Source organism: Meriones unguiculatus, chromosome 18 (assembly GCF_030254825.1).
Source record: "Meriones unguiculatus strain TT.TT164.6M chromosome 18, Bangor_MerUng_6.1, whole genome shotgun sequence".
Lineage (NCBI taxonomy): Eukaryota > Metazoa > Chordata > Mammalia > Rodentia > Muridae > Meriones > Meriones unguiculatus.
Window position 1 is genome coordinate 22,280,367 of NC_083365.1, and position 25,124 is coordinate 22,305,490.

At 43.2% G+C, this 25,124-nt stretch overlaps 1 protein-coding gene across 2 annotated transcripts in view; it reads left to right on the forward strand.

The window, feature by feature from the left end:
- Positions 1–8,541: 8,541 nt before the first annotated feature.
- Positions 8,542–25,124, forward strand: part of Ino80 (INO80 complex ATPase subunit) — a 91,117-nt gene continuing 74,534 nt past the window's right edge. The window contains exons 1-4 of one of the 2 annotated variants that reach the window (XM_060371758.1): positions 8,542–9,077; positions 23,344–23,529; positions 24,372–24,541; positions 24,649–24,716. In XM_060371758.1, the coding sequence (XP_060227741.1) occupies positions 23,387–23,529; positions 24,372–24,541; positions 24,649–24,716 (381 nt within the window). In that variant the 5' untranslated portion in view covers positions 8,542–9,077; positions 23,344–23,386. The remainder of the gene's footprint in view (positions 9,078–23,343; positions 23,530–24,371; positions 24,542–24,648; positions 24,717–25,124) is intronic. The other variant, XM_021640571.2, reaches the window with a different exon arrangement.

Consider the following 25,124-nt stretch of genomic DNA (forward strand, 5'->3'; position numbering starts at 1 on the left):
CACACACCCCACCTCATAAGGGCATTGTGTTCTTTAAAATTGCTTTCTGCTCTTTTTGGGGCAACATTCTCACTATTTTTTTGGGCAGGGGGAGAAAATTGGAATAATAGCCAAGTCCTAGGAGAGACAGCTGTGGCATGTGTTGTCCAGGCTCTGTGTGCTGGGAAAGTGCAGGAATTAACTGAAGTGCTGCCCAGGACAGTCTGTAGTCTGTAGTGCTCTGGATGCAAAAGGAGGAAGGTAGGAGGGGAGAGAATATGAGAGAGAGAGAGAGAGAAAGCGAGCCATAAAGAAGCTGTACTTCATTGCCTAGGGCATCAAAGGAAAAGAGAAATAAAAAAAAAAGGATGATCATGCTTGAGACTTTTTAATTTTGTGAACTGATTTCAGTAGCATCCCCAATACACTCCTCAAGGCTTAAAATATATAGTTTTTATATTTAGCATTACAAGGTGGGGGTGAAGCCACATTAAAAATCCTGAAAGACCTAAGTTTTTATTTTAAAAAGACAATTTCTACATATGGATCACCTACACATGTATACCTAATGATAGCTCCTAACTTTTCATTGTAAAAGTAACTTTTATTCACCTGATTTAATTGTTGTCTCAGAGGCCTACTGTCTCATCTGCTAACCTAGGCCTAGTCCTGGAAGCTTCTAACCGCCTTATAATCTAATCCAGGCCTAGACTGCTTTCAGCCTCTGAGCCTTACTGATGAATAAGCTCACCTTTCTTATTCTCTCTGAACTCTGGCTGGCTGGTTCAACTCAGCTGTTCTGGCTCAAACTCCTCTCCAAGCTGAATGATGCAAGGTGGCTTCTCAGCTTCTGACCTTTTGCTCTGCTTGGCCTACTAACTTTGGCAATATGTTCTAATCTTCTGTCTCATTCTCATTTTCTCATTAATTCTGTCTTCAGCTGTGTCTAGCTTGTTCTCTCTGCCACCTGTCTTTGTCTCCTCTCTCCCTCTCCCTGGTGAGAGTTGGGCATATCCTATCCTGACTCACTCTATCAAATCTGTCTCTGATTCATCATTGTCTGCCTCTCTATTAGACATCACTTTCAAACGTGGGGCTTTCTTCTACAAACTAACTTTTATCTTCATTGTTTGGGGTTAAAGGTGTGTACTAAGGGTATGTCTGTATTGCAGAGTAGCCAAGTGGCTGGATTAAAATTCCTCTGTATCTTCCCCCTTTCTGTTTAAACTAAAATTTGTACACAGTTTAACTTTTACAACAGAAACGAGTATCAATCCCATAAATTTAATAGTCCAAATGTTCTTATGAAAATCCATTGAAGTGATGATCCTTCGTAATTGCCGTCCTGGTCATCTGTCTTCAACAGCAGTTCATTTCAGCATCAAGGCTTTCCAATCTGCCAATCTAATGAATGATCTGTCCTGCTTTAGCTGGCTTGTTGAGTCGTCCTCAAGCCTGGAGGATCTGCTTTCTGTGTCATTTGCATTGCTGTCTTTCTGCATCTCTTCCTTGAGCCATGATTTTCATATGAAAGCTTCTCTTATTCAGATTGGATCATTATGAAGTTTGATGGAACTCATAGTCTTTCATCACCCGTGGAAATATAGGCAAAACCTCTTCCCCAATGTACCACATTTCCTAACTTCCATTCTGATATTAAAACATCTTTAAAGCATACATTTTGATCTAATAAGTATTATTTGCTACAGTTTAATGTCCTTCTACTAAAAGAAACTGATAAAAATTAGATTTTATCAGGGGAGGTCTCCTGAAGATCATGGCTGCAGAGAGGGAAAAAGAAATCAAGAAGACCAACAAAACAGGTAACATTAGAGATGATCCTTCTCTAAGAGAACAGCTTTGAGACTGGCTAAGACATGAGAAAATGTCTCTGCATAGCCAACAAAATGGCTACAGAGTCCTCAGGACTCGTGCCATCCTTTCATATGGGATAGATAAAAATTTGTATTACAGGTTGGTTATATAGTCCAGATTGGCTTATAAAGAAAGACAGATGTCTTCATCAGCTCAAGCAAAAAGCAGAAAATAATTTTCAACTAAATTGTGCACACTTCACATTCCATACATGTGCTAATGCAAAAGTCTACATTACCTGTGAAAGTTTATATGTTTACAGAACAAAAGGACCAGATATCAATGAAGTTAAAGTGGCCCTGACAAGATTCACCATTAAAGATGCCGAAGACATTGTTGAAAAGGACGCTGAGACACTGAGGCATGTTTATTCCAGCATCCTGCTTGATCCAATTAGATTCCCTCAGTAGCTGTTTCCTCCAAAATCCTATCCTTCCTTCCTTCCTCTGTCTTTCTTTTTCCTTCCTTCCTTCCTTCCTTCCTTCCTTCCTTCCTTCCTTCCTTCCTTCTTCTTTCTTTCTTTCTTTCTTTTTTCCTTTTTTTGTTTTCTCTCTTTCTTTTTTTTCTTTCTTGTCCCGGAACTCACTATGCCAGTGAACTCACAGACATTCACCTGCCTCCGCCTCCTAAGTGCTGGAATTAAAAACTTGCACCACCACACAACATTCTTTTTCCTTACGGTAGGACACTGTGTGGGCACTATGCCACAGTGAACTTTTCTGCTTTCTGGAGAACATTATAGATTGTTGCCACTTCCCTGAGGCAAGGTTGCTAGCCCTTTGTGGTTTGATTTAATGTGTTGAGAAGCCACAGGATAACAAAAATGGTAGATAATACTAAAAAAAGTTCTTCTCTCTTTGCATGTACTAAAGGGCCAAACTTTTAAAACATATCCTGTTGTCATAGGGGTGATACATGGGCAACAGGCTTTCTCAAGTGAACTTCTGTATCCTCTGGAGAGTTCAAATCCTAAGTATTTACCATATGTTTGACATATTCATGCTTTTTCTTGCAGAGATTATGTCCCCTATCATCCAAAAAATTTAAGGTCTGAATCTTATTTCACTTGAAGCCTCTTGGCTTTTACTATCAACTCCTACATATTATCAGAGCCTTTCAGTTAACAGTTGCTGAGGTATCTGGCTAGAGTCTCCCAAAGGTTGTAGTTGGATGCTTAAACTCTTATGAATGTATAGCCCAATACAACTGTTTGGCTTGAGGTTGGGGGGGCCTGTTACTCAAAAGCAGTAATTCCCCTGTCCAGGAGATGGGGGAAAAGGCACCCTTTAAGTCAAGAAAATGTGCCAACATAAGTCTTCTGAAATGGTGATTATAAGAATGTAAGTCATAGAGAGAATAGGCATGAATCCCACGCTATTTGACCCATGGTCCTGACCCAAACCATTTTTATAATCTAGCGTTTGCACTAGAAATATGAGGATGTTATATGAAAATGGATTGATCTTATGACTTTTTTTTTTTAAATTAAGAGACCACTGGGAGAGATTACATTCCTTTAAAGGCATTGTGAGTTTAGATATTTCATGGCCTTTCCTTAGGATTACCCAAGCAGTCATGTTACATCATTTGTGTACATCTTGGCTTTCATCTGCTTTATGGCCTCTCTTACCTGTCTCAAGTTTTCTCATAATTCTTTGAAGACTCAAGAGTTTTTTGTTTTGTTTTGTTTTGTTTTTTGTTTCTTATAGCAGGAGCATCTACAGGGGACACAGTCAAATCAAATTCAGGTCAAACTCCTGTTCCTAGTCAGTGTGGTGAAAAATTACCTAATATTGTTTTGTGAGCAAGTCATGAGAGGAACTGGGCATTCAGGCTGTAGAGAAGGTTGTTGTGCTTGAAGCTCTTATCATCAAGGTGGTGTTGAACATATTTGTGAACTCTGATATTTTTGTTCTTCACTGGAAAAACTTGCTTCTATCTGAGGTGCGGCTCAGCCCTAGCACACACCTTTAATCAGGAGGCAGGGCAAGTAACCAGTTGTCAGGGAGGAAAACAAAACAAAACAAAAGAAAAACAAAAACAATCCCTCCCAGAGAGTTAGAGAAAGCCAGGAGGATGGATAGAGAGACGCACAGGCTTTTTTGGGACTTGAGCTGAGGAAAAAGGTGAGATGGGGACTTTTTCTGCCTCTGTGAGCTAGCAGGTTTTCATCCCAGTATCTGGATCCCAAGTTTTTATTGGTAAAATTGAATGACTGAGATTTTATCTGAAGACAACATGTTAGAGTTAAAAATCTTTCCTTTTTATTTAGACAAAAAGGGGGAAATGTGGCATCTCAAACACTACAGGAAGGCTAGGCCTGGTTTATTTTATTTTTTTTAAGATTTATTTATTTCATCTATATGAGTGTTCTATTTGCATTTACACCTGCCAGAAGAGGGAATCAGTTCACATTATAGATGGTTGTGAGCCACCATGTGGTTGCTGGGAATTGAACTCATGATCTTTGGAAGAGTAGACAGTGCTCTTAACCACTGAGCCATCTCTCCAGCCCCTTCCCTGGTTTATTATTACTAACATGCATGAGTGCATATATGTGCATGTCACAGCACACATGTGGAGGTCAGAGGACAAACTTTCAGAAGTCTGTCACTTCTATTACACTTCCTGGGGACTGATCTTAGGTTGTCAGGCTTCCATGCTTTCCCCCCACTGAAACATCTCTTACTTCTTTAAAATTAGGAGATGGATGTTCACGACAGAATGTTCACATATTCATGAGAAAAGTAATTTGTTCCTTACTGTCATTTGTACCATAAGCTCCCATGGGGGATATGGGAAATCATTAAAAAAATAAAAATAAAAAAATGTATATATATACTTTTAAAAAAATTCACAGGCTGGAGAGATGGCTCAGAAGTTAAGAGCACTGGCTGCTCTTACAAAGATCGCAAGTTCAATTCCCAGCAACCCACATGGTGGCTTATAACCATCTATAGTGAGATCTGGTGTTCTCTTCTGGGGCACAGGCTGAATGATGTATAAGTAACAAGTAAATCTTTTAAAAAAATTTTCACTATATAGCCCTAACTGGTCTGAAACTCTAGAGAGTCTGCCTCTGCCTTCTGAGTGCTAGAATTAAAAATGTGTGCACTACCACCCATAATTATTTCATGTGTGTGTGTGTGTGTGTGTGTGTGCACATGCTTATGTAAGAGGGTGGTAAGTAACTTGGGGCTGGAGTGGTGGGTGACTTTGAGTTGTTTGACACTGGTGCTAGGAACCACGTCCCAGTCCTCTTGCAAAAGCAACACTCTTAACAAGTCAGTCATCCTTCCAGCCCCAAGAGAGACCCTATGAGATCTAAGGGAATGGTTGGGTTTCTTCCTCTTCACCAGAATTTCCTCCTTCTAATTCTGTGATTTGAATAGTTTAACCTTGTTTTAACCTCGTTTTTCCAATTCTTTTAGCTTCTTCAGCTTGACTTTTTCTTTTTGTGTTGGTTTAGTGTGTGTTGTGTACACATGGGTGTGTTGGCCCAAGTGAATCATGAGAGTGCAGAGCACGCAACAGATTTATCAGCCAGTTTGACACTGGGCCTCTTACTGAAAGGAATGCTTTTGGCTAGGCTGGCTAACCAGTGAGCTCTTAGGATGTGCCCATCTGTCCCCAAGCGCTAGAATTACAAACATGTACAGCAGTATGAGGCTTTATTATTATTTTTTATGTTGGGTGCTGGGGATCTGAACTTATGGCCTCATGTCTGCAGAGCAAGTGCTCTTACCCATTGAGCTGTCTCTCTTGCCTTTGGCAATCTTTGAGCATCCTTTTCCCTTACAGACTTGCACTGATTACCTCTTAGAGGAGCCTGATCACTGCTTCCGTCCTCTGGATTCTTAAAATCCTGTTTCCACTCTAGGTTTCTATGACTGAGCCTGCAAGCTGGGCCTGTCATTTAATTTTCCATTGCTCTTTCAAATCCTGTGCTTGATCTGTCATTGTAAACTTTAAAAGTCATTTCTATTAGGATACGTGATCAGACTGTAAAACCCAAGATTGTGAACTGTAAAACTTGTTTCTAATTGTGTGGCTCAGCCCTAGCACACACCTTTAATCCAAAACCTTTCTGTAAACAGGAATAAAGTTGACCATAGGTCAAGAGGTGGAGCAAGCAACCAGTTGACAGGGATTAAACAGATAGGAGGGACACTGAGGAGGAAGGTATTTAGGACATCCTGAAAGAGTACAAAGACTTTTCTGTTATGGGATGTCTGCTGAGTAGAAAGGTCAGCCGGGTGATTTCTCAGCCTTTTTGAGCTAGCAAGCTTTCACCCCAGCAGCTAGCTCCTGAGTCTTCATTGGTAAAATCAAATGTTTGGGATTTTTTTTTTTAACTTTAAAAACAATTAGCCAATACAAAAAAAAAAATTACAAGTTTATGTGTATGACTGTTTGCTTGCATTAATGTGTATGATGTATGTCTAGTTCCTTGTAGGTCCGAAAACCCCCTGGACTGGAGTTACAGATGAGTGTGTCCTGCCACAGGGATGAAGAGTAGCGAGAGTTCTTTTACTAAGAGCCATCTCTCTTGCCCTACGAACATTCTTAAAATACCACCCGCCATTTTTAGTTTTCTGTTTATGATCAGGAACTCATTGACTATAAACTTGTTTTATCTTTTTGTGTCAGGGAAGATCTTCAGGATTGGCATCTGACAGTACCAGTAGGGCTGATAGTCCTCCAAAATCTTCAAAGGGTCAAGAGGTTTGTGATTAGCTCCAATAGTTTGTCAAGACTGTATTTTAGTAACTCCCCACCTCCTTCTTATGAATATGTATCTTCCACTTTTCAACCCACAGCCAGTTGTTACATCTCATACAGGATGTACCCTACGGACAGAGCCCTTTGACTCTAATCTAGTCACTGTATACACTAGATGGAGCCCTTGGGCTTCAGCTGTTAGCATAGTTCAGGAGTACAAGCGAATGCTAGGTAGCTGAAATGCAGGCAAACACACTTTTTTCTCTTTCATGTGTAGCCTTAGCTGTCCCGGACTCCCTTTGTAGACCAGGCTGGCCTTGAATTCACAGGGATCTGCCTGCCTCTGCTTCCTGAATGCTAGGATTAAAGGCGTGTGCGGGCAGGATAATTTTATCTCGACAAGGCTATTTCGACTAAATTGAGCAGAAGCAGAAAAGAGAGGCAAAGGAGGAGGGAGGGAGGGAGGGAGAGAGTAAGTAGAAAAGAGAGGGAAAGGAAGAGGGAGGGAGGGAAGGATGAAGAGAGAATAAGTAGAAAAGAGAGAAAGAGAGGGAGGGAGGAGAGAGAGAATGAACATATCCAAACAACTCTGGGGTTCTTCCGTTTGGGCATTGGTGGCACCTTGCCACCCTGACATTCTTGGCAAACAGTTTTTCTGTCATGTTCTCCCTGCAGTCCAGCTTCTGGTGAGGGAGCCACTAGTGGACTTTGGGCACTTGCGGTTATTTCCCAGTTTGTACCGAGCAGGGCAACTTTAGGCTTTTTGCTTCTAGGAGCACAACTTTTGCGCAGCAGGCTATTTTGGCAAAATAGCACATGGCTTCTTGGAAGTCTTCTTTCCACTTGCCTCGTCTCTTCCAAAGATGGGCTTCTCTTTCTCCTTGCTTTGATTCTTGCAGAATTACTCGTGATTTTTTTTTTTTAAACTTTGTCTGTGTGTGTACAACACATGCAGCTACAACATATATGTGGAAGTCAGAGGACAATAGGCAGGAGGCAGCTCTCTCCTCGTGCCCTGTGTGTTCAGCTCAGGTTGTCAGAATTGGCAACAAGTGCCTTTATCCTCCGTGCTGTCTCGCCAGCCCCTCTTATAATTATTTTTAAACTGAATGATAATTTAAGGTCTCGTTTACGGGACAGTTTTCTCCTGAACTTAAAGTCATATCGAGGCCGAGAGACATTAAAAAAAAAAAAAAAGACTTTCTTCTTATTATTGTTCTAGTCTTTAAACAGTTCAGCTCCATTGGATATGACTGGACCAAGTTGTAGTTTTTCAAGGCACAGTACAGACGAAACAAACAATATTATAAACCTATTTTTGCAGAAAACCAAAGGGCGGAGTCCAACAATTCCTCATACGCCTCGGAAGCGCGTGTCTTATCAAACACAGATGGGAAGAGAGCTGGGCATGGTGGCACACGCTTTAACCTCGGCACTTGAGAGGCCGAGGCAGGAGACTTTCCCAGGGAGAAACTCTCTCCAGATAAACCAAAGTAACAACGAAATAAAAACAACTCCTCCCTTCCCCCCGCCAAAAAAAATAAAAAAAAAATCTGCGGCCGCCTATATGGAGGCGACTCACCCCACTAGGGAAAAGGAAAGTGCATGGAAGGTTCAAGTGCCTTGCGCCAAGGGTGGACACCGCCGTGAGGAGGACGTCCACCGGACGTCCCCAAGGCGAACAAGGCTTTGGCATCTACCCCTCCCGGCCCAACCCGGTTTCAGGGTCGGCCCACACCTAGATCAAACTTCCACAGGGAACGCCAGGTAGCCCCTCCCACCGGCCGCCGGCAAGAACAAAATTATTCCCAGGATCTTGGGCGGTTTCCATTGACGTTACTTCCGGAAAAGGTAACCTTTCTTCGGCGGTTGCAGGGCCGCTGAGCTCTCGCGACATTTGCTCCCGCGAGATCTGCTTGCTCACTCCAGCGATGACATCCTCCTCCTCCCCGTCGCCTTTCGGCAATCTTCGCCAGTCCCAGCCCCGACCAATCTGCACTCAGATAGTATAGATGAGGGTCTCCCCCAGAACCCCGGTCCGCGCGGGGCGTCAGGCGGCAGCGGCGGGGTACAAGCTGCACGAGGCCGACCGTAGCGGCACTGTGGGTGGACACGGGCTGGCGACTAGCAGTGAACGTGGGCGGGGCGGGGGTAAGCCAGCCGAGTAGCTGCTCGATTGTTTTGGCCTGGCTATGGCGCCTCTCCTCCCCCCCGCCATGGCTCCCCGTGTCCCTGCTCCGCTCCTCTCAGTGAGTGAAAGTGGCCGCCGCCGCCGCCGGCCCAGCGCCCGCAGCCGCCTCAGCGCCGCCGCCATCTTGGGGTCCCAGGAGCCGCCGAGGGAGCGAGCTAGGAGCGTTCCCGTCCAACGCAGTCACCGTCCCTCGGCCTCGGAGAGCGAACCGCGGCTCCACCGTCGGCGGGGCGACCCCCCCCCTCCGGACCCCGCCCGCACCCCGCCCCCCCTCCGCCGCCGCCGCGGCGGCGGGGCCCCTCGGCCCGAGGTGAGGTTGAGTAGACGTGGGCGGGTGAACGGAGGGGGTATCGTGGAGGCCCCTGGGTGCCCCTCTCTGCGGGCTACGGCTGGGCCGCTTCTTAAAGGGGCCGTCGCCCCCGGCCCTGGGGTTTGTTGGGGTTAGGAGAGAGGATGGGTGTGGACGCTCCCCGTAGGGTCGGGACCTCGGAGCCCTGGGCCCCGGCTTCTCTCTCGTACCTCGGGAGCCCGGGGGGCTTGAGTGACCTCAGTTACCCGAGGCAGCCCGTGGAGCACCCACACGTGGGGAGTGTTAGACCAGGTGCACGTGGGACCCGGTGGGGCGGTGTCGGTCTAACACGTGTGTGTGGGTTTGGAGACGGGGAGGGGCAGGGCGGAGGCTTGTGGGGCTGGGCTGGGCTGGGAACTGGGTGAGGGTTCTACCTGTCAATTTAAACGAGTGAGATCGGCGGACTTGATAGCATGAGTATCAGTTCGTGGGGAGCGAGCCGCGATCCGGGGAATGTTGCAAGTTGGTGGTTGCTGTTGGCTGGGGACAGGTTAACACGTGCACGGACTTGGAAATGTGTCGGTGACACCCCTTCTGGGCTTTGGAGGGCTTTGGCAGTGCATCTGAGCAAGTGTCATCTTCTTCTGACAATTCCTTCCTGAGCTTGCTGATGAAAAGTACTACTTCCGTAATCACGGAGGATGGAAGCCCCCTACAGTTTAGAAGTTGGATACAGCCGAGGAAGGCGTTGAACTATTCTAGCTAAGAACCGACTCTGCTCCGGATTCTTTGATTTACGTTCTTGTGCTTGTTTAGGAATCGGGGAAGGAATTTGGAGGTTGAACTCTTGAAAGCACCGCTGGTGATCAGCTTAGTTAGTTAGTTAGTGCTTCATGATTTACGTTCCCAATTTTCATTGTGGCTCACTGTTGCTGGTACCCCGCCTTCCCTTCCTTCCGCTCTTGCCTTTCTTTTTTTCTTCTTCTTCTTCTTTTTTTTTTTTTTTTTTTGGCCAGGATGGTGGGAACTTGAGATCCTCCTGCCTCAGCCTCCACCGTACTGAGCTTTTTAAGTGTGCACTTCCCATGCCCGCTTCCCGCTCCCAGGAGTAACACCTTTTTCAGCTATGGTTGCAGCTCTGGTGAATTAGGCAGAATTGAGAATTTTTTTTAGTATATGCAGAGTTGTACCACTACTGTGTAATCAGTCACTTCAATAGAAGGTCTAGGAGCCTCTTAAGTATCGCTCTTTTTCTTCATTCCACAGTACTTAGTACTTAGTAGCAATCTGTTTTCCGTTTTCTTAGTTGTCCTGCAGCTCAACAGAGCTGCTCCTGCCCAAGCCTCCTGAGCGCTGGGATTAAAGGTGTGCACCACTGTGCCCAGCAGATGTGCCTAGCAGATGTGCCTAGCAGATGTGCCTAGCAGATGTGCCTGTGCTTAAATTTCTGTTTTCTATACAGGGAAGCTAACATATGTAGCCACTGCTTCCGTGGAACATTTTCCAGGTTCCAGTACGGGAGAGCACTTTTAAAGTTATTTATTGTATGTGTGTGTATGTATGTATGTGTGTGTATGTGTATGTTGCACCCACGTGTGCAGGAGCCCACGGAGGCCGGTTAGAAGGAAGCATCAGGTTCTTTGGAACTGGAGTTATGAGCCGTCACGGGGGTGCTGAGAACCAAACCTTGGCCCTGTGAAAGAGCAATAAGCATTTTTTTTTAAATGTACATTTGGTGTTTGGCCTATATGTATGGCAGTGTGAGGGTGTCACATCCTCTGGAACTGGAGTTACAGAGAGATGTGATCTGCCACGTGGGTGCTGGGAATTGAACCAGGTCCTCTGGAAGAGCAGCCAGTGCGCTTTTACCCGCTGAACCATCCCTCCAGCCCAGCAGTAAGCACTCTTAACTGCTGAAATATCTTAGCTCCCTGTTCTGTTTTATTTGTAAGTCAGGGTCTCACTTTATAGCCAAGGGTAAACTTGAACTCTCAGTCCTCTTGCCTCTGTCTCCTGATAAAAGTGTGGGCTATCTGGTCTTCTTTTATCCTGGAAATTCACAAACTCCCTCTTCCTATAAAACAACAATTTGAAATTGTTAAGTTGGTTTTTCTTGGCATTGGCTTTTGCATCTTTTTATTTAACCAACTGTGGCCTCAAACCTTCAAAAATTTTTCGAAAAGCAGAACTTGAATATGCTTTGGACCCAGCATGTGGATGAACGAAGCTAATGAGGTGGTGTGTAGGCTTACTTTGCCTCACTCTTTCACAGATCCTGTCCTCCCTCGCACTCTTCTGAGCACTGTTCACTTTGGATCTGTCTCCTCTGTGCTGTGTTGTTAGCAGAAACAGAGCTTTTTCTGTGTTACTATTCCCTAAGCCACTATTCACATCACGGTTATCTGGCGTTCTCTACGTGCGTATGTGTGTTACCTAATGGTGGCTTCAAGTACATGAAGATGTGTGTGGTTTATGTCCAGCGGTACTTCGTTTTGGGCATCATTGAGTTTTGGGGTGAGAGCAGCACTGGAAACAGCCCCCAGGAGACTGCATAAGCATTGCGCAGTCATGCTTGCCATTTTGGAATTACATATGGGACCATGCCTTTGCCACACAGCCTAGGAGTTTAGTAGTTTATACCTTAAGTTTTCATGTCTGTCTACCGTATGATGTTTACATGACAACAGAAATAGCTCAAGGTCACATTTCCCAGAATGTTATCTTTGTCATTAAATGATGCATGTGTGTGCCTAGTGTATTCTGCTTAGTGGTTGGTTGTTTTTTTTTTTTGGGGGGGTGGCTCAGTGAAACAAGCTCTCATACTATTATTATTGTAGCCCGAGGTGGCCCAGACCTTAACTGTGTGAACCGTGGCACCCTCAGATTTTCAGCAGTCCTAGGTGTGAACCACTCTGACTAGTTTCTGTCTAAATTCTAAAAGGAAGTTTGTTTTTGAGGGATTAAAGTTCATTGTTTTAGTTTACTGTGTTCTTTTCTCTGTATCTGGTGGTTCGAAACCTTCCTGATGTGGCCCTTTAATACAGTTCCTTATGTTGTGGTAACCTCCAACCATAAATTTATTTTCGTTGCTATTTCATAACTGTAATTTTACCACTGTTATAAATAGTAATGTAAATATTTGTGTTTTCTAATGGTTTTAGGCAACCCCTGTGAAAGGGTCCTTTGACCCAAAAGGGTCACTACCCACAGATTGAGGACCACTGCTCTACATCTTGAGAATTAAAAAATATATATATATCTGTTTACTTTTATTTAGTGTGTGTTTGTGTGCACATGCCACATCACACATATTGAAGTCAAAGGACAGTTTGCACAACTTCTGGGAGTCATCCTTTTCCACCATGTGCGTTTCAGAGGTCAAGCTCTGGTCATCCAGTTTGGAGGCAACCAGTTAACCATTTTGCCAGTTCTCAAACCAGTTTTGAACATGTTTTTTGTTTTTGTTTTGTTTTTGTTTTTGTTTTAATAGGGAATGTGATTAGAAAAAGTTCTCTGACTGGGCTGGGGTAGACCTCTGTGGTAGATTTGCATGCTTGGGCCTTGGATTTGATCCTAAGCACCAGCCCTTGCCAAAATAATAAAAATAAGAATAGTAATAATAATAATAATAATGCCCCGAAACACTGGTGGTGCATATTTACAATTCTAATGTGTAGGAGCCTGAAGCCAAGAGATTAAAAGTTCTTTGAGACAGGATTTCTCTGCTTAGCCCTGACCGTCTTGGAACGCCCTCTGTTGACCAGGCTGGCCTCAAACTCAGAAATCTTCCTACTGAGATTAAAGGCATGTGCCACCACTACCCGGGATTTTAAATTTTTATTAATTTATTTTTGATTTTTCACGACAGAGTTTTCTCTGTGCAGACCTGGCCATCCTGGAACTTTTTATGTAGACCAGACTGGCCTCAGACTCTGCCTTTGCCTCTCAGGTGTTGATCTGCTGGCTTTGGCATTTTTTTTTTTTAAATTGGTATTCTTACGCTTTTATCTTACGTGTATTAATGTTTTGCCTCATATATGAGGGTGTCAGATCTGCTGGAGCTGGAGTTAGAGTTGTTTGGTGCCATGTGGGTGCTGGGACTTGAACTCAGTGTGCTCTGGAAGTGCTCCTAACCTCTGAGCCATCTCTCTAGTCCCAGAATCAAGTTCTAAGCTGGAAGTCTGCTTGTGCTACACAGTGAGTTCAGTAAGCACTTCTACCCAACTGAGCCATTGGTATCACGAAGATAACATTTATTTATTTAGTTCTTTTGGGACAAGGTTTCACTGTGTAGCCCTGACTGTCCTGGAACTCACTTTGTGTAGATTAGGCGAATTTACAGAGGTTTCGTGCCTCTGCCTCCTGAGTGCAGGGATTAAAGGCGTGTGCCACTAAGGCTGAAGACAATTTTTAAAAATACATTTTTTTATTTATCTATTTATTTACTTATTTTACATGTATGTCTGCTGTATCTGTAGGTCACTTGCATGCCAGAAGAGGGCATCAGATTCAAGTATAGATGATTATGAGCCACCATGTGGTTGCTAGGAAATGAACTCAGAACCTCTGGAAGAGCAGACAGTGCTCTTAACCACTGAGCCATCTCTCCAGCCCTGAAAGACAATTTTTACAGTTGACGATTAGCCCTTAGAATTTTGGTATGCTGGGTGCTAGCATTGAGAGGATGAGAAGAGATGAAAGGCTGCTTTTAAAAACCTGGTAAGAGCCAGTTAGTACTGGGTAGTTTGGAAGGATACTTGCCAGTCATGCACAAAGCCTGGAGTTTGGTCCCCAGTAACACATATACTAGACATTGTACCATTTCCGGTGAGGATCCAAAGTTCAAAGAAAGCCAGCTTGGATTACTTTAGACTATGTTTCTAAGTAAGTTAGGTAAATGAGCTAGGTGGTCATGGTGTATGCCTGTAACACTACATTCAGATCTCTGAGTTCAAGGCCACCCTGTTCTACAGAGTTCTAGGATAGCCACAGCTACACAGAGAAACCCTGTCTTAAAAAAAAAAAAAGTCATATTTTATGTTCAGTTGTATATTTGTCCGTCATGTACAAGGAGCTGAATTTGATCTCTAGTACTTAGAAGTAACATACATTATCCTGAGAAGTAGCTAACACAACAGGCCTTATTAGGTTGTAAAGGGTGTCAGGGCACATTAAACACATAAATGTAAGAACCATGCTCTAGAACCCATCCCCAGATTCCCAGTCTTGTTAGTTCTGATGTGTATAAAAGCATGCTACACAGTTCATTCTTTTTTTCTCTAGTCCATTAAAATTACGATCACATTCAGTGTTTTTCATATCAGACTTCTCAACTTGTTTTTTATTACTTCTGCAGCTGACCTCATACACAAGGCAATCCTTTTATGTAGCAACCTAAAGACCCAGGCATCAAGGTTCTTTGTGACTGTTTTTTTTTTTTTTTTTTTGTCCTAAGAAAATCTGAATCATGATGAGCAGCTGACTTGAGTTTATGCAGCAGAATTTTTAACCTGATGGGCAGTGCGTACAGCATCACATTGAATGGCTCCTCCTTAACATGTTGATTAGCATACCTGCAGGAAGTGCTGGACACTAGTATTCAGGTCCCCAACAGGGTGTTAGGGTTTATACCAATAACTTAACTTGGAGGTAGGAGGAGGATCACTGCAGTTTTGAAGCCAGCTTAATCTAACAAGTTCTATGTCAGTCAGCGGTTAGACTGTCTTCAGAAGCAGCCACTGCGATCAAAGCAAACAAAAAAGCTATAAGAATCTTACTGAAAACTTGAGGTTTCTTCATGAAATACGTTTCTATAAGCTGCCTGTGCTGGCACATAGCTGTGATCACAGATCTTGGCAGGTGGAGGCAGGAGAACAGGAATTCCAGGGTCATCCTCTACTGAGAGGTAGTAATAGTTTGGAGAGAGGCTGGTGGTGGAGTATCTGTAGGATCTGGTGATGTAGCTCACTTGGGTAGAGTGCTTATCTAGCATACATAAAGTCTTGGATTTGAGCCATAGGAACATAAAAAGTGTGGTGACACACCTATAATCCCAGCACTTGGGAGATAGCAGCAGGTGGGCCTACAGTTCAAGGGCAGGGTGAGATCAAGGCCAGCTTGCCCAAAATAAATCCATAAATCATTGAATGAATGAAAGTTTTTGCACTTAAAAGTTTGATAGCTGGGTGTGGCAGTAAAGGAATGTAATTCCAGCTTCTCGGAAGTTGAGGCAGGGGCTTTGTTTGGAGTTGGAGGCCAGCTTAGACTAGAAAATGAGTTCAAGGCCAGCCAGGGATGTATAGTGAAACCATGTTTTAAGAACCATGATATGGAGCTGGAGAGATGGGTCAGTGGTTAAGAGCACTAGCTGCTCTCCCAAAGGTCCTGGGTTCAATTCTCAGTAGACACATGGTGGCTCACAACCATCTATAATGAGATCTGTTGCCCTCTCCTGGCCTATAGGCAGAACTCTCTCTCTAATCTGAAAGCAACAACAACAAAAAAGCATGGTGCGGTGCTGCTGAGTAGTTGCTGTGCTTGTAGAGGGCCCATGTTCAGGCCCCTGCATCTAACTCTCAACTGTCTGTAACTACCTAGTTCCAGGGGATCTGGTGACCTCTTCTGGCCTCCACAGGCACTAGCGACTCACATACACAAGAGATAAAAATAGAGTGCCCACAATACTAATCCCAGTACTCTGGAGGTGGAGTTTAAGATCATCATTTTTGCTGTTAGCCACATGTGTTCATCTCGATGGCTTGCTTGAATTCAGACTGTGGAAACCTTTTAAATGAAGGTATTAAGAGTCAGCTTTGCTACATTCACACTGCAAGTTCTACACAAGGGTTATCCTGAACATATCCTAGACATGCACCTTACTGTTCAAAAGGCAGCTGGATGGGAGCTCCATGATGGAAGGTTACATATGGGATTTATATTTTACCATCATAAAACTAAGACAGGAGCTGGAGAGATGGCTCAGGGGCTTAAGAGCACACTACCTGCCCTTCCAGAATCACCATGTTCAATTTCCAGCACCCACATGGACGCTCACAACTGTAACTCAATTCCAGGGGATCCCATTCCCTCACACAGACAAATGCAGGCCAAACACCAGTGCACATAAAATAAAAATAAATAAATTACAAAAAAACTAAATTTCTACTCTACCCAAAAGAAAAAAATAGCAAAATAAAACTCCAAACTCAAAAAACCTGTTGAATGATGGACATGGTGGTCCATGCCAGTAATCCTAGCACTTCATGGGGCAGAGGCAGGAGGATCTCTGAGTTCAAGGCCAGCCTGGTCTACAAAGTGAGTCCAGGACAGCCAGGCTACACAGAGAGAAACCCTGCCTCAAAACAAAGCAACACAAAACCCACCAAAACAAAACCAAAAAACCAACCCAAACAAAATGAAATAGAAAAGACTTCCGTTTGAATCCATTTACTAGGCAAGTTACTGAACTATTTGTGTGTGTGTGTGTGTGTGTGTGTGTGTCAGAGAAAGAGAGAGTGTTTGAGACCAAGCCTCACTTTGTTGCCTGAGCTGACTTGGAGTTTGAGCTTCCCATGTCTGCCTCGTAAGTGCTGCTTGGGATTATAAACTATGATTATAAGTGTGTGTCACCAAGTCCAGCCATCATTAAAATCTGAGTTTAGATCTAATCTGTGAAATTATGATTTCTCCTACTGAAACTAAATCATGTGTTAAGTACTGAGCATGTCAGTGCTCATGCCTGCATGTAGGCATGGGTGTCTTTCTATAGGAAATAAGTACTATAAGTTACAATGGCTGTCACGCTCAGTTTTGCTGTAGATGAGAGGGAGCTATTGTTTATGTAATAAGAGGGAACAGTGATACAGTATGGGGCTTTCTAAGCTACTCAGGTCTAGAATGTATCTAGAGTTAATGCTGCGAAAGTCAGGTGTGGTGGTACACACTTTTTATCCCAGCACCCTATGATGGGGCAGCCTTATCTCAGGACAGGTGAAGCAGAAGCAGGTAGAGCTCTCTGAGTTCCAGGGTCAGCCTGGTCTACATCATGAGACCCTGTCTCAAAGAAAAAACAAACAAAAACAGAAATTCAGCTACAAATATTCTTTTATCCTATAAAAGAAGAATGATGAGGATCTGGGTTCAATTCCCCGCTCCCACGTGGCAGCTCACAACTGTCTAATTCCTGATGTAGGGGATCCTACACACTCATACAGACATATGTGCAGTCAAGACACAACCATGTACATAAAATTCTAAAAACAACAAAAACCCCAGTTACTCCCAGTTTTGCATTTGATGCCTTTTCTGCTCCAGAGTTAGTTGCTGAGTAGAATAAAATGTGGAAACAGAAAAACAGATAATAAACATCTGTAGGATTAAAAAACTTATAGGCACAGTGATCAGTTTATCCCTAAGAATGTTGTTCAGGCATATGGCCTGAAAGGCCAATAAAAATAATTCCCACGGATATAAAAAGTGTGGTTTAGCCCTGTGAGATGGTCCAGCAGGTTGAAGTGCTTGCTGGGAGTCTTATCAGCTTGACTTCTATCCCTGAATCTGCAGTGGAAGCAGAGAATGGAGAGAGTACTACCACGCCCTGCTAAGCTGTGTGTCTTTGACCAGGCACCTTTCCCCTCTGGGCATCTCAAATAAAAGCCGGAAAGCTGGGTCAAAACTAGTCACACAACCTCCCGCCTCCAGTCATTTTTTTAGACAAGGACCTTTGTGCTTTCACCCCTACATGCAGGCATGTGCATACACAGTAAATCTAAGAAAAAAAATATTGTGAAATGAATTGTTTAGGTCTGGAAATGCAGCTCAGTTGGTCTTGGTTCAGTCTTTAGCACTTCTGACATATGCACACACATACACCCCCCCAAACGAAAACCATTTTCTACATTCAGGAACAGCATTGTTTGTATTCTCAGGCTGTGTATTTTTTTTTAATTTTTTTTTAAGATTTAGTTATGTATATAGTGTTCTGTCTGTATGTACATCTGCTTGCCAGAAGAGGGCACTAGATCTCATTATACATGGTTGTGAGCCACCAAGTGGTTGCTGGGAATTGAACTCAGGATCTTGGGAAGAGCAGCCAGTGCTCTTAACTTCAGAACCCCATCTCTCTAGTCCCCCCACCCTTTTTCTCTTCTGTTTTTGAAACAGAGTTTCTCACTGTAGCCCTACCTGGAACTTGCTCTGTAGATCAGGCTGGCCTTGAACGTGGAGATCTGTCTGCCCCTGCCTCCTGAGTGCTGGAATTACAGCAGTGTACCACCATGTCCTGCCAAACACCTTTCCTCTCTGAGCATCTCACATATAAACCAGAAAGCTAGGTCAAAACTAGTCTCACCACCTCCTTCCTCCAGTCATCTTTTTTTAGACAAGGACCTTTGTAGTTTAGGCTGGCCTTGAACTTTTTATGTAGCAGAGGACAACCTTGAATTTTTTATCCTCCTACCTTTCCAGTGCATGGATTACAGGTAGGACCACCATTCCTGGTTTTACTCTTGGGCTTTTACATGATTTCCAATGATTGGTTATACTTATTTCAGAAATGAACAGATTAAGAAAATGGTGAAGGCAGTGGTGGGAATCTCATATAAAGATAATTTGGCTGAGTAATAGAACATTCTACGACTTTGTTTGAGGCTTTGGGTTCTGTCTTCAGGCCAAAATGGTAAATTTGGTAAAAAACAAAACAAGACAAAACAGTAAAACCTTGGAAAATTAAAACTGCTTGAAAAATGAATAATGCTTGACGAGCTTCAGTAATAGCCTATGGCTAGACAGTTGGCTTAGTGGGTGAAGTCTGTTGAATCCAAGAGAATGATTTGAGTTTAGGACCCACATGGTAGAAGGGAACCAAGACTGAAAGTTGTCCCCTGGCTTTCCTCCCCTTGCCATGAGCATATGAACATGTTTACACACACACACTCTAAAGGAACGCATGGCATATAAAATAAAGCGCAGATCTTGAAATTCAATAGAGTAGAAAGTAGGTTAGGCTTAAGAATAGGCCTGATAGAATTTAAGGATTATAAAGTCAAAAGATGTGTGATCGACCCTTGTTCAGAATTTGCGGATAAACGATGACATTTTATATCTAATGGTTTACAGACACGTATTCCATTTACCCAGTAATTACTGTCTGCTTGTGAGTAACTTTTTCTCTTCCCAGCCACAGTTTGTTGAATACTGCCATACTCAAGGGACACTAATCGTCTGTGTCTAATGCAACTGAGTTAGTTTAGTTGTATATCTATGCCTCCAGAGTACTGGGTGACAATCATGAGCCACTGTGAATGTGTGCAAATTAAAGTAAAAAACCATTTTATGAAGCCTAAGACTCCAGGAGGGAATGTAGACTGATGAGACTCTAATTATATTATAAATGTATGAAATTATCTTACTAAAAGAGGAAGAGAGAGATGGGAAAGATGACTCAGTGGTCAACTGCTTGCCATGTAGTTCTGAGGACCCAAGTGTGGACCTCCAGGAATAAAAAAAAAAAAAAAAGGGTCCAGAGGTGTGCACTTCCAGTCTCAGTGCTGGAGGTGGAGGCAGGACGGTTCCAGAGTCTTGCTGGCCCACCTGGCTACTGAATGGGCAAGTTCTAGGTTCAGTGAGAACCCTGTCTCATAAAATAAGATGGAGGGGACATTGCGATGGCTCAGTGGATAGAAGAAACACTTGCCAAGCGAACTGTAAGTCCAGCTTTAATCCCTAAACCTATGAAACACTGATGCCCACATGCCGCACACATGCCCACATTCACATACACAAACTTAGATGTCCAAAAGGAAGAAGTCATTGGAAGATAGATAAAGGAAGGCATTCGCCTCTGGCCTCTGCATCAGTGCACGTGTACGCAAATCTTAAAAGGAAGGGAGAAACATTGTCTAAATAACTTGAAAAGGAATGAAATCTGAGACAAGTAAGTGGACATAAACCCGGTACATAAACAGTTGTGGTTTTTGTGTTTGTGCACATATGTATGAAACAGTGTGGATGTTTGGGGGCAGTAGAGGACAACTTCAGGAGTTAGTTCTCTTCTCCACTATCTAGGTCCTTGGGATTGACTAAGGCTGTCAGGTTCGACAGCAAATGCCTTTCCCCACTGAGCCACCTTGCTGGCATCCGGGGCACCGGGGCACTCATAATTGATAAGGTTGTATTCCATAAGGCTGCAGGTTACCTGCATACTACAGGTGGACAGATCTCTAAGTGGGGGAATGGACACAGTCTTTTCACTTTGAAATGGGAATTGTTTTTGCCCCAAGACAGGGTTTCTCTGTGTAGCCCTGGCTGTCCTGGAACTTAGTCTTTAGGTTAGGCTGGCCTTGAACCACTTACCCCTGCTTCCCAGTTCCTGAGATAAAGGTGTGTGCCATCTCACCCAGCCTTGAAGTGGGAGTATAGAGTCAAGCAAGAAAAAGATTTCAGTGTGAACTCATTGCTGTACTTAAAAACACTGAGATACATGCCCTGGCTTGATAAAGACACACATAACGCAGTCATGCTGTTAAGCAAGTTCTATAACAACACCATGTGGCGCACCTAGTGCCTAGGTTTTTGGTTTTCTAAGATAGGGTCTCTCTGTGTAGCCCTGGCGGTCCTAGAACTCTGTAGACCAGGCTGGTCTCGAATTCAAGAGGTCTGCCTGCCTCAGCCTCAGTGCTGAAATTAAAGTTGTGCGCTATTACTGCCCAGCTCGTGCCTCAATCTTTCATCTTCAATGAAAGGAAAAAGGGCTGTGCCGTAGTTTGAATGAGAAGGACCCTCGTAGTCTCATGGATTTGGATGTTTGGTTCCCAGTTGGTGAGCTGTGTAGGGAGGACTAGAAGGTGTGACCTTGTTCTTGGAAGATGTGTGTCACTGAGTTGGGGTTTGAGGTCTCAGGCTCATGTTAGGCCCAGTGTTGGTCTCTTTCTGCTTCTGCCTGGGCATCAGGATATAGGCTTTCAGCTACTGCCCCAGCATTATGCTTGCCTGCTTGCCTCTGTGTTCCATGACATGATCATGGGCTAACCTTCTGCAACGTAAGCAAACCCCCAATTAAACACTTTAAAATAAGCTGCCTTGGTCATCATGTTTCTTTGTAGCAACAGAACAGTAACTAAGGCTACTTGGAGAAGTGACCAATTATAGAATTGATTTGGGACTTGTATGTGATAAAGATAAGAGATCTGTAGATAAGGAGGGGTGACAAAACAGGGTTAACAGAAACAAGTTGTTCCAGCTTTGTCTATTGGGAAAATTTCCCATTGGCTGCTGTGCTCCTTAGATGTACCCTGTCCATTTGGGCTTGTTTCTACCCTTTCTTGTTTGTTTGTTTGTTTTGGTTTTTCTAGACAGAGTTTCCCTGACTGTCCTGGAGCTCACTCTGTAGACCATGCTGGCCTTGAAGTCTCAGAGGTCTGCCTGCCTCTGCCTTCCAAAAATTAACATTTATTTGCGTCTGTGTGCAAGTTCACGATTGAACGCATGCACGCACTCACTCCCTCACTCCTGCGTGCATGCACTTGCACTGCGCTCAGCTCCAGAGTGCAGCTGTAGAAGACAGGTAACAGCTTGTGGGGATCAGTTCTCCTCTTCCACCATGTGGATCCTGGGGACTGAATTCAGGACGTCAATCTTGGGGACAAGGGCTTTTACTTGCTGAGCTCTCTGGCTGCTGAGCCCTGGTTTTTGGTTGGTTTTTGTTTTTGAGATAGGTTCCTATATACCCTAGGCTGGCCTTGAACTCACTGAGTAGCTGAGTTAACCCTGCCCTTTTGATCCTCCTTCCTCTACTTTTCTGGTTCTGGGATTACAGGTGTATGGATGGCATCATGCTGGGAATTGGACAGCATTTGTGCACACAAGGCAAGCACTGTTCCAGCCGAGCTACATCTCCAGCTAAGATGCTGCTGTTTTTAGTGTTTTTCCTTTTAGATATGCCTGATGCTCAAGGTTTGTTTTGAAGGTTCATCCAAATTCAAAAATATTTGAAAAAGTCAGACCGTGTGGAGACTTTTTTTTTTGTCTTAAAGAATAAAATGTTTTTTTCTTAAACAATACAGTACAGATATCTGCATAGTGTTTGCAGTGTATCAGATAAGTAACTGAGAGGTTTGTAGTAAATAAGATGCCTGAAGGTCATAAACAGATTATATGCCATTTTAATGTGAGATCATCCATGGCTATGGGTTTTGCAGGGATTCTAAAATCAATATCCTGTGTACACTTAGGAATAATTTTCAGAAATAGCATACAGGTTTCATTAAGGAAGAAAAAATAAGAAAATACATAATCACAATATACTTGTGGGTGGCAGTATTTTTTTTTTTTTTTCCCTTTGCCACTTTAGGAATTTGTGGCGGGAACGAAGTTTTTTAGCCAGGAGTTCTTCACTTTCAAAGTGCAGGTATTTTTATTTCAAGAATACTGTGTGTTGAGTACACTGAGGGTTGTTAAATTGCTAAACTGTTTCCATTTATAGCAATCCCTTATGGCAGGGTTCTCAGTTCTTAGGGGTGCTTAGAAAGACCCTTTCCCAGGGCTTGCCTAAGACTATCAGAAAACACATTATTACATTATAATTCATAACAGTAGTAGTTTACAGCTATAAAAAAAGAAAGAAAAAAGTGGCAGTGTGGGTCAATATAAACTTTGAAGAGCTCTTCACTTTAAGATTGGAGAGGGTCTAACAGTATTTTAGAAGAAGGTATTTCTCCTCGGAGTCTTTCCAGGGCTGGGAAGTTTATACTTTCCTTTAGTCTGCTTAAAAAGAAGAGGGGGAAAAAAAAGTCTGGGCATGGTGGCACACATTTATAATTCCAGCACTCAGGAGATAGAAACGGTCCCTCTGAGTTCAAGGAGCGATTTTGTAGACAGCTCTGATAATATATACTTCTGGCAGATAGATACCTCATACATATGAATGAATGTAAATACAAAATGAAGGTGATGTTGAGAACAAGGTGCACACAGTCAGCGCCTCACTTGCGTAGTTGTAATTCATTCTTACAATTATTAATGGGGGGGGGGAAACAGTGAGTATAAGAGCTAAGGATTGTTTGAGAAAGTGTTTCTTAAATTGTTGCAGTTGATGATAGTGTTTCTATGCTTTGCCCTGCACTAGAATGTGGTGTCTAATGCACTTTCTGTAGTCTGTTATTGTCTCTGTCTTGTGTTCTAGAGAGTCTGATTCCTGTTTATACTGAATGCAAGCAGGCAAGAGAAGGGGAAGAGGAATATATTTCATTTTTTTCTTTTCTTTGCTTTTAAACTTATCTCCTTTCCGCAGCTGTGCAGTCGGAGGTCCTCGTGCATGAAGACAGATTTGTTCTATGGCCTCGGAGTTGGGTGCCGGGGACGATGGCAGCTGCACTGAGCTGGCAAAGCCCCTCTATCTTCAGTACCTGGAGAGGGCCTTGCGGTTGGACCATTTTCTGCGACAAACATCAGCCATCTTCAACAGGAATATTTCTAGGTGTGTTTTTTATCTCTAACAATGCTTTATTACGTTAATGATTGCTGCCTCTAGGTTAAACTATTTTTTGTTTTGTTTTGTTTTTCAAGATAGGGTTTCTCTGTGTAGTCTTGGCTGTCCTGGATTCACTTTGTAGACCAGGCTGGCCTCAAACTCAAGAGATCCACCTGCCTCTGCCTCGTGAGTGCTGGGATTAACGGCGTGTGCCACTACCACCTATTGTAGGTTAAAGTATTATACGGTTTTTATTTTTAGTATTTTCTTTTTCTTTTAGATGAAACAGCTTTTTTGTTTTCGAGGTAGGGTTTTTCTATATAGCCTTTGCTGTCCCAGACTCACTTTGTAGACCAGGCTGGCCTCAAACTCAGAGAGATTCACCTGCCTCTGTCTCCTGAGTGCTGGGGTTACAGGTGTGTGTCACTGTGCTTGGCTAACAGTCAACTTTTTCAAAGACTCTATTTTTTAATTGTTCATTTATAGTAACTTTAAATCAGCAACTTTTAATCAGTCACTTTTTTCTTTCCTTTCTTTGTTCCTTTTTTTTTTTTTTTTAATTTAATGAGACTCGTTAGTAGCCCAGGCTGGCCTAGAACTCATAGATATTCTGCCATGGGGCACTAGCTTTAAAGGTATGTGTACCATCTTGCCTGACCTCTTAGATTATATACACATATATATGTATAGATACTTGAGAAAGGGTCTCCTGTAGCCCATACTGGCCTCAAATGACCCTGAACTCCTGACGCTCCTGATCCTGTCTCCGCTAGGTGCCACCTACTTGGCTCAAAATATGTTTTCTTGGAAAACCTTTAATTATGGACCTACTATTCTTCAATTTATAGTGATGACAGTGAAGATGGACTGGATGACAATAATCCCTTACTGCCTGAGTCTGGGGATCCCTTAATACAAGTAAAAGAAGAACCTCCAAATTCATTGCTTGGTGAAACTTCTGGAGCAAGCAGTTCTGGATTGTTGAACCCGTATTCACTGAACGGCGTTCTGCAGTCAGGTCAGTGTGGAGTGGGCGCCCGCTGGACTCACAGTTCTCTTGGGGGCAGTCATCCTTTCATTTCTTTTTTTTTTTTTTTTTTTTATTCTTTATGTTTCTTTATCCAGAATCAAAATCTGACAAGGGGAATTTATATAACTTCTCTAAGTTGAAGAAAAGCAGAAAGTGGCTAAAGGTAAGAGATAAGAGAGAACATTTCAAGTCTAAATAACCTACTAAGATTACAATTAGAAGGAAAGTTATCGGACCATTCTGGTATATTGACAGATTTTTGCAGAGACAGTTTTTTTTATACTGGAGTTTGTTTTGTGAAGAGACTTCAGCAAAGTAAGTTTTAGTTGACTTTTTATTAAATGTGATACACTCAGGAAAGAGGAGAAATTGATCAGATAAGATGCTCCCCTCATTGATTGTCTCAGCTTGTAATCAGGAATGTTAATTTCCTTTTCATGATTGTTCAATAATTGTTGAGAGTGCATCCATGTGTCAAGTCCTATTATAGGTAGACAAGTCTGCTGTGTTACTTACATTCTAAATGAGGTAGTGAATAAGAGTGTAAGTAAATAAAGCAACTTGAAGATAG